Raw genomic sequence first — 14552 nt, 5'->3', positions numbered from 1 at the left:
GAGATGAGCAGAGCGCATGGAATAATGAGTGGAAGTGACTCCAGACAGCCTCCTGATTTCTGAAGCTCAGTTCTCCCCTGACACCTTCCGTGAAGGCTGCTGTATATAGCCTGCTAACCATCAGCCCGTCTATCCACGAATCTACCCATCCAACTGTCTGTCCATTCACTCATTCATGCATCCACCCATCTCTCCATCCATCCTCCATCCCTCCATCCGATGAGGAAACACATATCCTGCAGCCTCCATATCTTTGCCTCACCATCTTAATACAGTCATGCGGGGCTTGACCACAGGGATCTGTTCTGGAAAACGTGTCATTAGTCGATTTCATCATTGTGTGATGTCATAGAGTGCACTTACACAAACCTAGATGGTACAGCCTACTACACACCTCGGCTGCAGGGTACAGCCTATTTCTCCTAGCCAGCATCACCACAAACATGTGAGTGATGCTTTGCATTATGATGGCGATGAGGTCACTAGGCCATAGGAGTTGTTGAGCTCCTTATCATCTTACGGGACTCAGTGGCATACGCAGTCCGCTGTTGGGCAGAACATCGTTCCGCAGCACACAACTGTGCTTGCCCATCTGGCTTTGTCAAGGAAGGAGCTCTTCCATGGATATGTTTTTCTGTTGTTGTTCCAGATAACTTTTATCCTTTTAAGAGTGCCACCTTCATTTAGTTTAGTTTAGCCATTTTAGAGAGAAAGTGCTGAAACCGACTGTAAACTTGTCTGTCTTTTTTTTTTTTTTTTTTGAGAGGGAGTCTTGCTGTGTTGCCCAGGCTGGAGTGCAGTGGCACGATCTTGGATCACTGCAACCTCTGCTTTCTGGGTTCAAGTGGTTCTCCCACCTCAGCCTCCTGAGTAGCTGGGATTACAGGCATGCACAACCATGCCTGGTTAATCTTGGTATTGTTAGTAGAGATGGGGTTTCACCGTGCTGGCCAGGCTTGTCTCAAACTCCCGACCTAGTGATCTGCCCGCCTTGGCCTCCCAAAGTGCTGGGATTACAGGTGTGAGCCACTGCGCCAGGCCCTTTTCTTTCTTCCTTTCCTTTTCTTCATTTCCTTTCCTTTCCCTTCCTTCCTTCCTTCCCTCCTTCCTTCCTTCCCTCCCTCCCTCCCCCCTCCCTCCCTCCCTCCTTTCTTTCTTTCTTTCTCTTTCTTTCCTTCCTTCCTTCTTTCTTTCTTTCTTTTCTTTCTTTCTTTCTTTCTTTCTTTCTTTCTTTCTTTCTTTCTTTCTTTTTCTTTCTTTTTTTCTTTCTTTCTTTTCTTTCCCTTTTTATTGACGGGATCTCACTCTGTTGCCCAGCCTGGAGTGCAGCGATCTCAGCTCATTGCAACCTCCAACCCCTGGGTTCAAGCAATTCTCCTGCCTCAGCCTCCCGAGAAGCTGCCAAGAGGCTAATTTTTTTTTTTCTCCTGCCTCAGGCTCCCAAGAGGGCAATTTTTTTTTTTCGTATTTTTAGTAGAGACAGGGTTTCACCATCTTGGCCAGGCTGGTCTTGATCTCCTGACCACGCATCCACCCGCCTTGGCCTCCCAAAGTGCTGGGATTACAGGCGTGAGCCACTGTGCCCAGCCTTGTCTTTCTTTTTAAAAGAGGGCCTGGCACTTCAGTTAAGTCTTTCTGGATGATCCAGGTCACCGCTCCAAATGGAAGTCACATGCTTGGTTGTGGAGCCAGTGGTATGGGCCCTCAGGGAGTATTTAGAACTCTACACTAAATGGCCCCAGTGGTTCTGCTTTTTGACACTTCCTTTTGTACTTTCCGCCACCCCCCCATTCTGAGATCCCAGTTATCTTCCCAATTCTTATAGCCCTTGGCATGCTTCTAGCAATGTCTTCTCTAAATGGCCTTGAGCTGGGAAATTTGATAACCAAATGTGTCAGAATTGTGCATAAAGCAAGAGTGCTGAGTTATTTCTTTGATCATGAGTACAGTACGGAGCCTCCTGACTTTGTATCCCGTCATTTGCCTCATTCTGGGTTCTCCGCTACTCTCCAGGCCGCTGAGGTCCAGCCCTAGGAATGAGGAGGGTGCAGTGGACATGAATTGCTCTTCCTAGATCCTTGCTGCTTTTGCTCTAGAGAAAAGGATGGGATACCAGAGCCTGTCCTGGCTGACTCCTCCCTCAAAGGGGCTCAGGGGAGATGGGAGCACAGGGTGGGGCCAGCTGGGTCAGTGGTGCCTGAAGCTTCTGAGGGAGAGGAGAGTGGCTGGGCCCCACTGATAGTGTGCAGGAGGCTGAGGAAGGGACACTTGCCTCCTCCTCACTCTGGGTGACGATGGCCAGTGTAGACTGGGGAGAGCCGGAGGGACTGGTCTCCCCTCAAGGCCCGAAGCAGGACTGGCACCAGCGGTGAGATGGGCACCTGGGGTGGGGGCCAGGGGTCTCAGCCCATAAACACCCCACACGCCACAGCAGCACACAGGGGCTCCTTTAAATACACAGCTATGGGGACTCCCAAAATGCAGACGAACACTTGCACTCACAAGGGACGCACTTCCATAGCTGCAGCAACCCATCAGGGAACTGACCACACACACTCTGGCGGGAGGTCCCCTTCACTTCCCTCCCTCCACGAAGATCTCTCCCCTTCACCACGGACACAGTGACAGGTGCTATCCAATTGTGACAAACACATCATCTCTGAATTTGGACACTGGGGTCCCATTTCAGAAGGTGACAACCCTCACACCAACCACTGCACCTACTTTCTTACAGGGTTGGATGCCTATAACATGCCTGCATGGTGGGACAGCAAGCTGCTGATTGCCCGCACACACTCAGATGCACGCTTGCACACATGCTCACACATGCTTACATGCACACTCACACTTGCCTTCAGACACACATGGGTCCAGGCAGGGCCCTGGCTTGGCCCGACCTGTTTCCCCTATCCTTTCTGCAGCTGCAGGGGGTGCTCTGCCCTCCTCTGCTGGGTTTCCACCCCCTCTGTCCTTGGGCCTTGGATTCTGGGGGGCTGGCGGGCTGATGCCAACATCCTCCTCTCTCTCCCCAGGATTTTTGTCAACCGCAGCCTGGCGCTGGGGAAGATTCGTTGCTTTGGCTTCGACATGGACTACACTCTGGCTGGTAGAGAGGGCTGGAACACAGCGTATTGGGAGCTGGAGGGAGCAGGGGTGGGCAGCTGGGCACCAAACCCCTGATTCTGTCTGGGCCTCTGCAGCCTACGGGTCCCCAGCTTATGAGGCCCTGACCTTCGAGCTGCTGCTGGAGCGCCTGGTGTGCATTGGGTACCCGCATGAGATCCTGCGCTACACCTACGACCCCACCTTCCCCACCAGGTGTGTGGCTCAGGACAGGTGGGAGGCCACCCAGCCTTGGTACCCCCACCCACAGTGCCCCCCGACCCCCGTCTGCAGGGGGCTGGTGTTTGATGCACTCTATGGGAACCTGCTGAAGGTGGATGCCCACGGGAATGTGCTGCTGGGTGCCTATGGCTTCACCTTCCTCTCGGAGTAAGGGACAAAGGTGCCAGGAGGGTGGCAGGCCAGGAAGGGAGGACTGCTCACCTTGGGGGAGGACAGAGGGAGGGAGGGAGGAAGGACACAGGCCCACGGTGGAGGCTCAGCACAGAAGGGATGCGTGGTGGTTGGAAGGGATGGCCAGAGCCTGGACAGGCCTCCAGGAGGCACTGGGGAGGGGTCATTGGCTGCACCCAGCCTACCCCTCCTCAGGGCAGAGATCTGGAGCTTCTACCCCAGCAAGTTCATTCAGAGGGACGACCTGCAGTGTTTCTACATACTCAACATGCTGTTCAACCTGCCTGGTGGGTGGAGGGTTGGGGGCACGGGAGGTGGTCCTGAGTTCCGGAGCTGAGGGTCCCAGCTCTGGCCTGGTGGAGAACTGCCTGGCTCCCTGGGCTGACAACTGACCATCCTGTCTGCCCCCAGAAACCTACCTCTATGCCTGCTTGGTGGACTTCTTCTCCGGCTGCTCCCGTTACACTAAGTGCGTCTTGTGCCCTGCCCAGCCCTGGGACGACCAGTAGGACACTGCCGCTGCTCAGGGACCAAACCCCAAAGAGGGGCCCCCCAAGGGTTCCCCAAGGGGCTGGAGGGGCTCCAGGAGGCTCAGTGCGAAGGCCTCTATTGCAGGGCAGCCCCCAACCCTGCCACTGGTGCTGCCCCCAAGGGGTGACCCTTAGCTCTGGGTGATGCCCCTCCCAGGATGGCTGGGACATAAGCCCAGTGAAGGCCCCAGTGTGGCTGGTGGGGTTGCTCTGGTGTGGGACTCAGGGTTGGAGGTCATTTCAGGCCCCCTTATTGGCCTCCCCGTCCCCTCTTTGCCTGCCCCAGTTGTGACACCGGCTATCAGCATGGGAACCTCTTCATGTCCTTCCGAAGCCTCTTCCAGGATGTGACTGATGCCATGAATAACATCCACCGGTCGGTGAGTGAGTGGTCCAGAACCCCCGGACCCCTGACCTGTCTGCTCTTGGTTCCCTGGGCAGCCTTCAGGCCTCCGGTCCCCATAGACTTTCCATCCTCTTCCCACTGAGGACTGAGGTCTGGTCTGGGCTTCCCAGAGCCGCCCACTTTTCTCATCTTGGACACAGACATGTGGGTGGGTACACACGCGCACACACACACACACACACACACACACACACACACACACACACACACAGGCGCTTTGCTCCCTCCTGCAGGGCTGTCTCAAGGAGAAGACCCTGGAGGACTTGGAGAACTATGTGGAGAAGGATGTGAGTGGCCACAGACCCAGGGCCATGGCCATCACCCCCGAAGCAGCAGGGCTGCCCCCGCAACCCTTCCCTGGCTTTCTTCGAGGTTTAGGCTGAGCTCTGCTCCCCGGATGGCTGGGGATCTTTCTATGGGGCCTGGTGCCTACCTGCCTGGGCTGGGGTGGGCTCCCAGAAGGCTGAAACCTGAGGAGAGGATCCCAGGGCGGCTCTGGGAGTCCCACCCCTGCAAGTCCCTCTATCTCTGCCCCAGCCACGCCTCCCCATCCTGCTGGGGAAGATGAAGGAGGTTGGGAAAGTGTTTCTGGCCACCAACAGCAGCTACAACTACACCAATGTGAGTATGTGTATGGAGGGGTGGACCGTCGGCCTCCTTCCTGGCCCCAGGGGACGCAGAGGCACTGCAAGCAACAGGGAGGGGTGGGGCGGGGAGCCAAGACCCTCCTACCCCCACCACTGGGCTGGTCTCCTGGACTCCATTTCTTGGCCTTTCAAGGCCTCAGAGGAATGAGCAACTTTCTCACCATCTTGCTCCCGTGGCCACCAGTGTGCTGGGGGGATGGTGGGTGAGGGCAGAGGCAGGTGGTGGCCCAAGCTTGGTGCCCTGACGCTGCCTTGTCCTTGCCAGGCCATCATGACCTACCTGTTCAGCATCAGTGAGGTGAGTGTTGGAGTGTTGCGTGCACGGCTGCGGTGGGCTGTGCAAAGGGCCGGGGTGCCAGGCTGCACCGCGATGCTGAGGGCCTCTCCCAGGGTGCCGGGCTGCACCGCGGTGCTGAGGGCCTCTCCCACGTCCAGCCTCCCTTTGAGGAAGACCTGAGTGTGAGTGGTCATTTCTCACGAGTGGAAGCTCCCCAGTGGGTAGGAGCCTGGTGACCTCAGCCAGGCCCTGGGAGGAGCCTTTGGGGGTGATAGGAGGCAGTCAGGTGTGTGGGGACGGGCGGCAGAAAGTGGGTGAGATGAGGGCATGGCAGGTCAAAGGGAGGGGTGCTGGGAGTGACAGGTCCTGGGCACTGGGAGTGACCAGGTGTCACTGGGCAGGCAGCAGGGCCCTAACTTGGTAGCCGTGCTGGTGCCACCTGTCCCTGGGTCTCTGTGCTGTGAGGAGCTCTGGAGGCTGGCCTGAGGCTGCACATGATGTTCGACACCCACCTCCACAAGTTCCTTTTGAGCACTTCCTAGTGCCCAGCTTGGCTGGGGAAGCTGGGCAGCGAGACCTGGTTCCCAGGGGCTGAAGAGGTCTCATCCAGCTGGGAGGTTGGTGCGGAGAGGCAGGCTGTGGTGGGTGACTGGCTGTGGCAAGGTCAGATTTACCAGGCTGTGTGTGTGCAGCCCATGTGCACCCCCAACAGGCTGAAGCCTCGGGCAGGCCCTGGAGGTCCTACTTTGACCTGATCGTGGTGGACACGCAGAAGCCCCACTTCTTTGCAGAGGGGGTGGTCCTGAGGCAGGTCAACACGGTAATGGCAGGTGCAGAGGTCAGTCCACCTGCACCCATGGACCACGGTTGGGGAGGGCAGCCTGCCTGCCCCTTAGACTTGACCTGCCTTTATAGCTGGCAGCTCTGCTGGCCTGTCTGTCCCTGGAGGCAGGGAACCCGAGGCCGCCTTCAGCGCCCTCTGCTGCCTCCTTCCTCCCACACCCCCCCATGGTTACCTCTGCCACTCCCAGCTCCCTGCGACCCTCCCTAGCTAGAGACCAAAGATGTGGTTCTCCTGGCTCCAGGGCACCCCTCTGCCCCTCCAGGACTCAGGAAAGCTCCACGTGGGCACCTACACAGGGCCCCACCAGCACTGTGCTGTCTACTCTGGAGGTACCAGCTCCCACCATGCCCCGTCACCCCTTGGGCACCCTCCTTCCCGCGACTAGGAGCCCAGGCCCCTCACCTGCCCTGAGTCACCTACCCCAAGGCAGGAAGGGCAAATGAGTGTCTGTCCTCCCCTTGGTGGGGCAGGCTCTTCGGACATGGTGTGCGAGCTGCTTGGGGTTCGGGGGAAGGACATCCTGTACATTTTTGGGGACCACATTTTTGGGGACATTCTCAAGTCCAAGAAGCGTCAGGGCTGGCGGACTTGCCTGGTGGTTCCTGAGCTGTCCTGGGAGCTGGACATCTGGGCCCAGGAGAAGGGTGAGCTGTTGGGGTCTGGAACAGTCAGAGGGGCACTGGCCTCCCATGCAGAGGCCCCAGCACTGCCTTCTCCTTTTTCCCGTGGGGGGTTAGTAGTTGTGACCAGGAATCCTGGCCACTCTGTTGTTTCTGAGGGAGGAAACAGACAAAGACATACAGACCCAGAGAGGCTAAGTGGCCTGCCCGAAGTCACACAGCCAGTAGGGGGAAAGCTGAGAGTCAAATCCACTTCTCCTGACCCAAGAATCCCGTGGTGTTTCTGCAGGCGGTGCCTTCCTCCTGCACCTGACGCCACCCTCCCCACCCACCCCAAGGATGTTCAGTGAGTGGAAGGTACACACCTTCCACCCAGGTATGACTTGAAGTCATCCTCCAGGGCAGGGAGTTGTGTGAGCCCACACAATTTGGGCTTTGTCCTGAGAGCTGAGGCTTTAGGTTTGAGTCATTGCCGTGTGACCTCAGGAAGGTCACCTGACTCCCTCACCTGTCCCATGGGGCCTACAGGGCCTATGCTGTCCCTGCCTCAGCCTGGGCAGAGTCTCACGTGATGTAAGGGGCCAGGGGTGTTATGCACACAGCTCAGGGTGTGCAAGACCTCCGCTGGGCCAGGGCAGACACAGGCAGGCAGGGCCAGTGGGTGACACAGGCCGTCACTCACCCCCACTGACCCCTGGTGGCTTTTCAGAGCGGTTGGAGGAGCTGAAGAGACTGGACACGCACCTGGCAGACATATACCAGTGAGACCCTGGCCTTTCTGGGGGTGGGATGGGGCAGGGAGAGGTATGGAGGGGCAGTGGCTCACATCCCTGCCTGGCGGCGAGGTCCCGGCCAAGGTTGTCAGAACATCAAGATCTGTTTCAGGCTGGGCTTCCCTAGCAAACTGAATGTGGGGACCCCTCTCACCCCCTCGGGACTGCTCACATTCTGTGACCTCTAGGCCCTTCCTCTGAACCTATCCAGCACTGAGGGACCCGCCCTCGCACGCATGCACACACCCAGCCCGGCACCCCCACTGGATGCCCGCACGGTGTCCCCCCACCCGACCCCTGCTGGGGTCTAAGGAGACTGTCCTGGCACTCGGAGGCTCTGTGCCTCCCCTGGGTCACCTGGCTATTTTTGTACCAGGCACATGGATGGGAGCAGTTGTGAGCTGCAAGTCATCACCTTCACCAAGAGAGAGATCCAGGTGAGAGCTGGGTGGCGAGGGAGGAAGGGACAGGCCCAGCGGGGGCGGAGCCGGGTTTGCTTCCCCACTGCTTGCCTGTCAGCTTTGTCCTCGGTGCCAAAGGCCCAGTTACCCCATTCTCCTCAACCTCGCCTGGGCTCCACCTGCCTTGTCAGCCAGCGCCCTCTGCTGGCCGACATTCCAAAGGGCAGCGGTGCCCTCTTGAAGGGCTGAGTTGAGCCTGATTTGCAGGCTTTGCCTCCAGTCCCACAGTCTTTGCCAATCACCCTGCCCGGGAAGTGCCTGTGTGCTAGCTGGGCCCTTATTGACTGACTAGCCAGTTCTGATAGGAAATGTGATTTAGGGCCAGTGAGCCCAGGGTCCTTGGAAAAGAGAAGAAAAGACAATGTTCCCTTGTGGCATTACTGACCGGCCACCAAAAAGCTGGAGGTGCCCATGGGTCGGCCAGGTGGAGGGAGTCAGGTCACTTGGTCATCCCAAGCCCAGCTGGGGCCGATCACAAAGGGTCTTTGCAGAGCCTTTTACAAAGCACAGCTGTTTGATCTTCCCCACAGCCTTAAGAGGTGGATGGAGCAGGGATTGTCACCTTTATTTTACAGATGAGGAAACTGAGGCTCAGAGAGAGGTCATCCTGGGAGTAAATGTTGGAACCATTCTCTAGGCTCTAAAAGCAGACAGGAAACAGGGCCTGGTGGCGGGGTGGGGCCTGCCAGGATAGTAGGAGCGAGGCTGGGGGTGTCGCCTTGCCAAGTCCTCTGTTGGACTCAGATGGTAAACGAAGCTGTGGGTTTAGTCCTGGGTGGTCCATCTTCAGGGCCAGGCAGGTAACTGTGATGGAAAGCTGCAGCGGGGCCTGTGGCAAAGTGAGGAGCTGCCCCACCTCCAAAAGCCAAGTGTGCAGCCTGTGGGTCTACAACATGCTGCTCCTTCCTACAGAGAGTCACAGGTTTCAATGTCCCCCGGTGAGAGGCCCAGAGAGGCCAGGGTTGCCCAGAAAGGGAGTAGGCCAGGTCAGGCCTGAGCGGGCTGGGATTTCAATTCAGTGTGTTGCCCCTCTGGCCAGAGGGCCACCCAGGAGCTGGACCTGTGCTACGGCACCACGGGCGGCCTGTTCCGCTGCGGTTTCCGCCAGACACTCTTCTCCAGCCAGCTGGTGCGCTACGCCGACCTCTACACTGCCACCTGCCTCAACTTCCTGTACTTCCAAGTGAGCTCAGCTCGCTCGGGCGGCCCCGGAGTTGGTGGGTCCCTGCGGAATCTCCACGGCTGTTTGTGAACATTTATCCTAGAAGGACCCACTGGTCCCCAGCCTTGCTAGGAGCTTGCAAGGTCACCAGCCCTAATCTCCCACCTTCAGACTCAGTGGGATCACCGTCTTGCAGATAACTGTCTGTGTCCTAACAGATGCATGGGAAGAATTAGGTTTATACAGATAAGATGCCTCGGCAGGGATGTTCTTCCTCATGCCCAACCTTAACTCCTGCTTTAGATTGAGATCACACTATCTCGTCATTTCCTTGGTAGAAAGGATATCAGTTGCAAGGAGGAAGGCACAGTCCTCCTACCCTCAGTAAACATACAGTGGCTTCCGCAGGGGTGGAGGAGGCAGCAGATGATACAGTAAACACTCTGGCTGGTTTTCCTCTGGGAGACCGGAGGATGCTTCTGGGTTAAAAGCAGGGTGGTAGAGGTGGCTACGATGGCACTGGGCAAGGGTTAGTAGGAGTCATGGGACTGGCCAGCTCAGGGCTTCCCTGGAACCTGCACGTGTCAGTCCTCCCAAGTTGGCATCATCATTTCCATTTGATAAGACGTAGAGCTTGCAGTTTAGGATCTGAACTTGAAGCTAGACCTCTGAGGCTCCCTGTCGCCTGCCTTCCCTGCTGCCCTTGGCTGCCTTCCAGACGTCTGAGAGGGGAAAAACCATTTATTGAGTGTCTGCTGTGTTTCCTGCACTGGGCTGGGTGCTTTTCATCGATTATGCTTAATGCTCAATATAACTCAGCAAAGTAGGTTTTATCTTCCTCATTTTATCATTGATGAGGAAGCACAGAGAATCTAAGTGACTTGCCATCACACAGCTAGTGGACCACACAGCTGGGATGTGAGCCTGTCAAGCTCCAGGGGTCACACTGTGTCTCCCGCACTGTGCTGCCACACACTTGGGGGAACTGGCTTTCAGCGGGCGGCCTCATCTCATCTCTGGACTCTTAGATGGGCTGGACCAGAGAGCTCCTGTGGGCGAAGCTGGGGGTCCAGGCATAGCCATCTGTGCTGGTAGATATTATTGTTAAAGTAGAGACCAGACAGGTGAAGAACACACCAGCCCCCCATCCCCAAAAGTGACAAGGCGAAACACTTAAAGAAATTTGACCTTGCCAATCTTCCTGGCTTGGGATTTTTTTTTTGGCCAAGTCTAGCTCTGCTGCCCAGGCTGGAGTGCAGTGGTGCAATCTCTGCTCAATGCAACCTCCACCTCCCGGGTTCAAGCAATTCTTGTGCCTCAGCCTCCCAAGTAGCTGGGATTACAGGCATGCACTACCATGCCCAGCTAATTTTTATGTTTTTATAGAGACAGGGTTTCACCATGTTGCCCAGGCTGGTCTTGAACCCCTGGGCTCAAGCGATCCACGTGCCTCGGCCTCCCAAAGTGCTGGGATTACAGGCGTGAGCGACCGCGCCTGGCCTTGGCCTGGGATTTTTGAGGAAGTGAAGTCCAGCTGCCAGAACCTTCCTGCCCCTGCTGACCTTCCGAGGTTCCTTCCTCTGCAGCAACATCGTTGGGCAGGAAGTTGGCAGCTGTGGGCAGGGGAGCCTGTGCATAGCTGAGGAATCCTGGAAGGCCGTACCCAGGACGGAGTGCTTCACCTCCACCTGCATTTATCCCTACAGATGCCACATGAGTCAGTTGTGGAGCAAGAACAGGCCAATCTAGACTCTGCCTCCTGCCTCCTCTCCTGCAACCAGAGGGTGAGTGGCTGTGGCCGACGAACTCTGTGGCTTGGGGTCCCATGGGCTAGAGTAGTGGTTCCCAGTGGGGTTGTAGCAACCCCAGGACGCATGAGGCAATTGGTGGGGGGGCTTGTGGGCTTGTTTTTGTCTGCAAGCATAGTCATTCCTCATTATTTATGTAAAAATGCGTATTATTTTATTGTAAAATGCTTTTCTCTTTATTTCTCCTTTGTTAGAGTATTATCTTGATACTTTAAATTATAGAGATGATAATTGTATCGATGAATTTCAATTCAGGATGGAAAAGTAGAAGTTAAATATTTGTTTTTAAAATGGGATATTGGAGCCAGGTGTGGTGTTTCACACCTGTAATCCCAGCACTTTGGGAGGCTGAGGCAAGTGGATCACCTGAGGGCAGGAGGTCGAGACCAGCCTGGCCAACATGGTGAAAACCCGTCTCTATTAAAAATACAAAAATTAGCTGGGCATGGTGGCGGAAGCCTCTAGTCCCAGCTACCCGGGAGGCTGAGGCAGGAGAATCACTTGAACCCAGGAGGCGGAGGTTGCGGTGAGCTGAGATTGCACCACTGCACTCCAACCTGGGCAACAGGGAAAGACTGTCTCAAAAAAAAAAAAAAAAAAAAAAAGAAAAGCAACAGTTGGATCCAAAAGGGCGACAGGTTCTGCTCAGCAGTGCTTTGTGCACTGTTGGGCCCTGCACCCCTACGGACTGCTGTTGGCCAATCCATACACATTATTCCCTCCAGGGGAAGCTGCAGGACGTGCCCTCTTCCACATTGAGGCTTCCTCCCCAGACAGGCTTTGTTAACATTAATGACTAGTGGCTCTAGCTTCAGATCCCTTTGACACTTTGTGAGGCTTGACCCGCCTCTGATCTGAGACAGGAGTGGATGCCTGGATTCCTCGTTGGGTTCTGCACCCCCAAAACCCTGCATAAATGTTCCTCTTCCTCCCTTGGCTTTCTGGGGGCTCACTTTAAAAGATGTGTATCCCATAGGCCCCCTTTAGCTGGGTTGTACCAGGCACAGTGTTTGTTCTTTCAACCAGTATTTACTGAGCACCTCCTGTGTGCCGGGCAGTTTAGAAAATAAAGTGTAAGTTACTTCATTCCTGCCTAGGAGAAGCTCAAAATTCAAGTGCATTCACAGGCTTTAATCAGTGGTTGGCAACTGTTTTTCTATCCTAGCCCAGCAGAGAGATGGACACACTCCTGTCAGTAACAGAGGCTTGCTGGGGAAGCCTGTGGTTTGATCCCTCTATATCCTCACCCCATCAGGATCCAGCCTAGGGCATTTTGACACATTATCTACTCCTGGTTGGGAGTCACTGTGTGAGCTTGGGAAGAAAATATCCATAGTCACTTTCTGTGTTTCTTATAAGGGTGAGGGCAAAGAGAGAAACGAGGACCAGGAAAGTTACATCGAGGCTGACGGAATCCCAGACATGGGCTGGCATCACGGGCCATCTTCTACTTGAGATATTTTTCAGATAACACAAGTATGGAAGAAGGAAAAAGCAACTGTATTGAAATCTCCTAAATGCAGCAGATTCGGAGCCTGCAAACACTTCTTTTAGGGAGGAGGCAGTATTGCCCTTAACCTAGAAGGCATCCTCAATGGTCTTTGAGACATTTGGAAACGTGTGCGCAAGTGAAATTATTTTACCTACTTCTCTTGAACGCATGATGTCTCATATCCAATTTTATTTCTAAACATTTCTTTTAAAAAATAGTTATTTCTGTGCACTTCTGATTCTGTTAGTAGTAAGAACAATAAAACCTGATTGGCTATATATTGCCTCACTACCTGCACTTTCATTCTGGGTCACTACGAAAGATGTTAAATGAGATAGCCCAAATGTCTTTGAGTTTGTGTATACACATTAAAACACATACAAAGTCATGCTCATGATTTTAAAACTTGACTCTCGAATGTGTTAGAAGCTTCTCTGTGGTATTAAAGTGCTGAAGCATCATTGTTCTGATGTCACTGATTTCAATTTACTCCTACAGTTTACTTTTTGTCTGTTAAAGTGGTATCATCTGGCATTTTGTGGAGACCTAGGTTGAATCTGCATGTTTGAAATGACAAAGTAAACCCTTGAAGGAACAGGTCTGAGGACACACTTCATTAGCTTCATTTTCTGTGGATAGACAATGGCAACACTTGGATACCTGAGGGTAAATAAGGGACAACGGGCCATGGAATCAGAGAGTTTACTTTTTTTTTTTTGAGACAGAGTCTCATTCTGTCGCCCAGGCTGGAGTGCAGTGGCACAATCTCGGCTCCACCTCCTGGGTTCAAGCAATTCTTCTGCCTCAACCTCCGAGTAGTTGGGATTACAGGCACACTCCACCACACCTGGCTAATTTTTGTATTTTTAGTAGAGACAGGGTTTCACCATGTTGGCCAGGCTGGTCTCAAATTCCTGACCTCAAGTGATCCGCCTGCCTCGGCCTCTTAACGTGTAGGGATTACAGGCGAGAGCCACCGAGCCTGGCATTTTTTTTTTTTTTTAAACATCTTCTTTGCATTTCAGAAGCTTCCAGGTTTGACACTGCTAAGGCCTTTTCTTCCTTTCCCTGGTTTGACTTTCAGGTCCCAGAGCCTGCAGGGGCAGGTTCTCCAGTAAATACCAGGTCTCACTGGCCTGTGTCTTTAAACACTTGATTCTTAGTCAAGGGCTAAAGGATAGTATTTATCAGAAAAACTGCTCAGACCCTAGAGCCCATACTCTTCCGGAAAGGTCCTGAAATATAGTGTGGTAGCTAACACTACAAAAGTCAAATCTTAGAATTCCTACCCAGGGTAGAGAGGATACAGAAAAGGACTGAGGGATAAACAATCTGGCAGAAATGCTTTAGGGGATCCTAGCGAGGGAAAGGAGAGAGGTGGCCAAAGGGCCTTTCTTGTGCTTTTCCTATGTCTGGCCCATTCCCTGCCTCTTCTCCCTGTTACCTCTGCTCTGCCCTCAGCTAAGATCCCTGACTAGACCAGTTTCTCTTCAGTCCCTCGCTCATAGGCCTCTATTTCTCAGGACTTGGAGTCTTGCATTTGCGGTTCTTAGATTAACATGTGTCCCCACTGGACTCTCAGCTCCAAAAGGTAATGTCCTTTTGGCTCACCGTTGTGTCTCTGGCATCTACGTACCTGTGTATTTTATTGAAAGACACATGCCACCCAGTTTATTATTACTCTTGTAGAACTGCAGGGAAAGGGGCAGGACAAAGAATATGAGAAAAAAGAAAGTGGAGAAAGCATATACGGCTTTGGATTAGAATGCTGCTCCTAAACTCTCAGGAACGTGTCTGGGTAGGAGGTAGGACAGATACTTCTATTTGGGTGTTTTTTTTTTTTTTTTAAACTTGATGTCACCTCTACACTCCTGTTTTATCTATACCTTAGGGACAGAAGCACACCATTGCTTCCAAGACTGTGTGCAGACACTGACATTCATCTCCCAATTTCTGGAAGAATTTTTAGCTGGGCATGTGGCCATCTGATACACATTTCCCTGCTTCTTTAGATGT

At 54.0% G+C, this 14552-nt stretch overlaps 1 protein-coding gene across 1 annotated transcript; it reads left to right on the top strand.

Annotated features, from left to right (window-relative positions):
- The first annotated feature begins 287 nt into the window (after positions 1-287).
- NT5DC4 (5'-nucleotidase domain containing 4) lies at positions 288-12871 on the top strand. Its single transcript, XM_055107405.2, has 17 exons — positions 288-2368; positions 3033-3106; positions 3201-3318; positions 3397-3492; positions 3697-3803; positions 3928-3985; positions 4333-4426; positions 4686-4739; positions 4990-5073; positions 5365-5397; positions 6089-6214; positions 6483-6549; positions 6691-6864; positions 7550-7601; positions 7990-8050; positions 10943-11020; positions 12404-12871. Exons 1-17 carry the CDS (start codon positions 2295-2297, stop codon positions 12497-12499), a joined length of 1446 nt encoding a protein of 481 aa, XP_054963380.1. The 5' UTR covers positions 288-2294; the 3' UTR covers positions 12500-12871.
- The last annotated feature ends 1681 nt before the right edge of the window (positions 12872-14552 follow it).

Source organism: Pan paniscus, chromosome 12 (assembly GCF_029289425.2).
Source record: "Pan paniscus chromosome 12, NHGRI_mPanPan1-v2.0_pri, whole genome shotgun sequence".
NCBI lineage: Eukaryota > Metazoa > Chordata > Mammalia > Primates > Hominidae > Pan > Pan paniscus.
The sequence above is the reverse complement of the archived record's forward strand: the minus strand, read 5'-3'. Positions and strand labels throughout refer to the sequence as shown.

Coding starts and splice junctions, on each gene's coding strand:
- NT5DC4 (XM_055107405.2), top strand. CDS start 2,295: ATGGCCAGTGTAGACTGGGGAGAGCCGGAGGGACTGGTCTCCCCTCAA. Junction 3,493..3,696: donor GGCTTCACCTTCCTCTCGGA/GTAAGGGACAAA, acceptor GGCTGCACCCAG/CCTACCCCTCCTCAGGGCAG. Junction 6,215..6,482: donor CGGTAATGGCAGGTGCAGAG/GTCAGTCCACCT, acceptor CTGCCCCTCCAG/GACTCAGGAAAGCTCCACGT.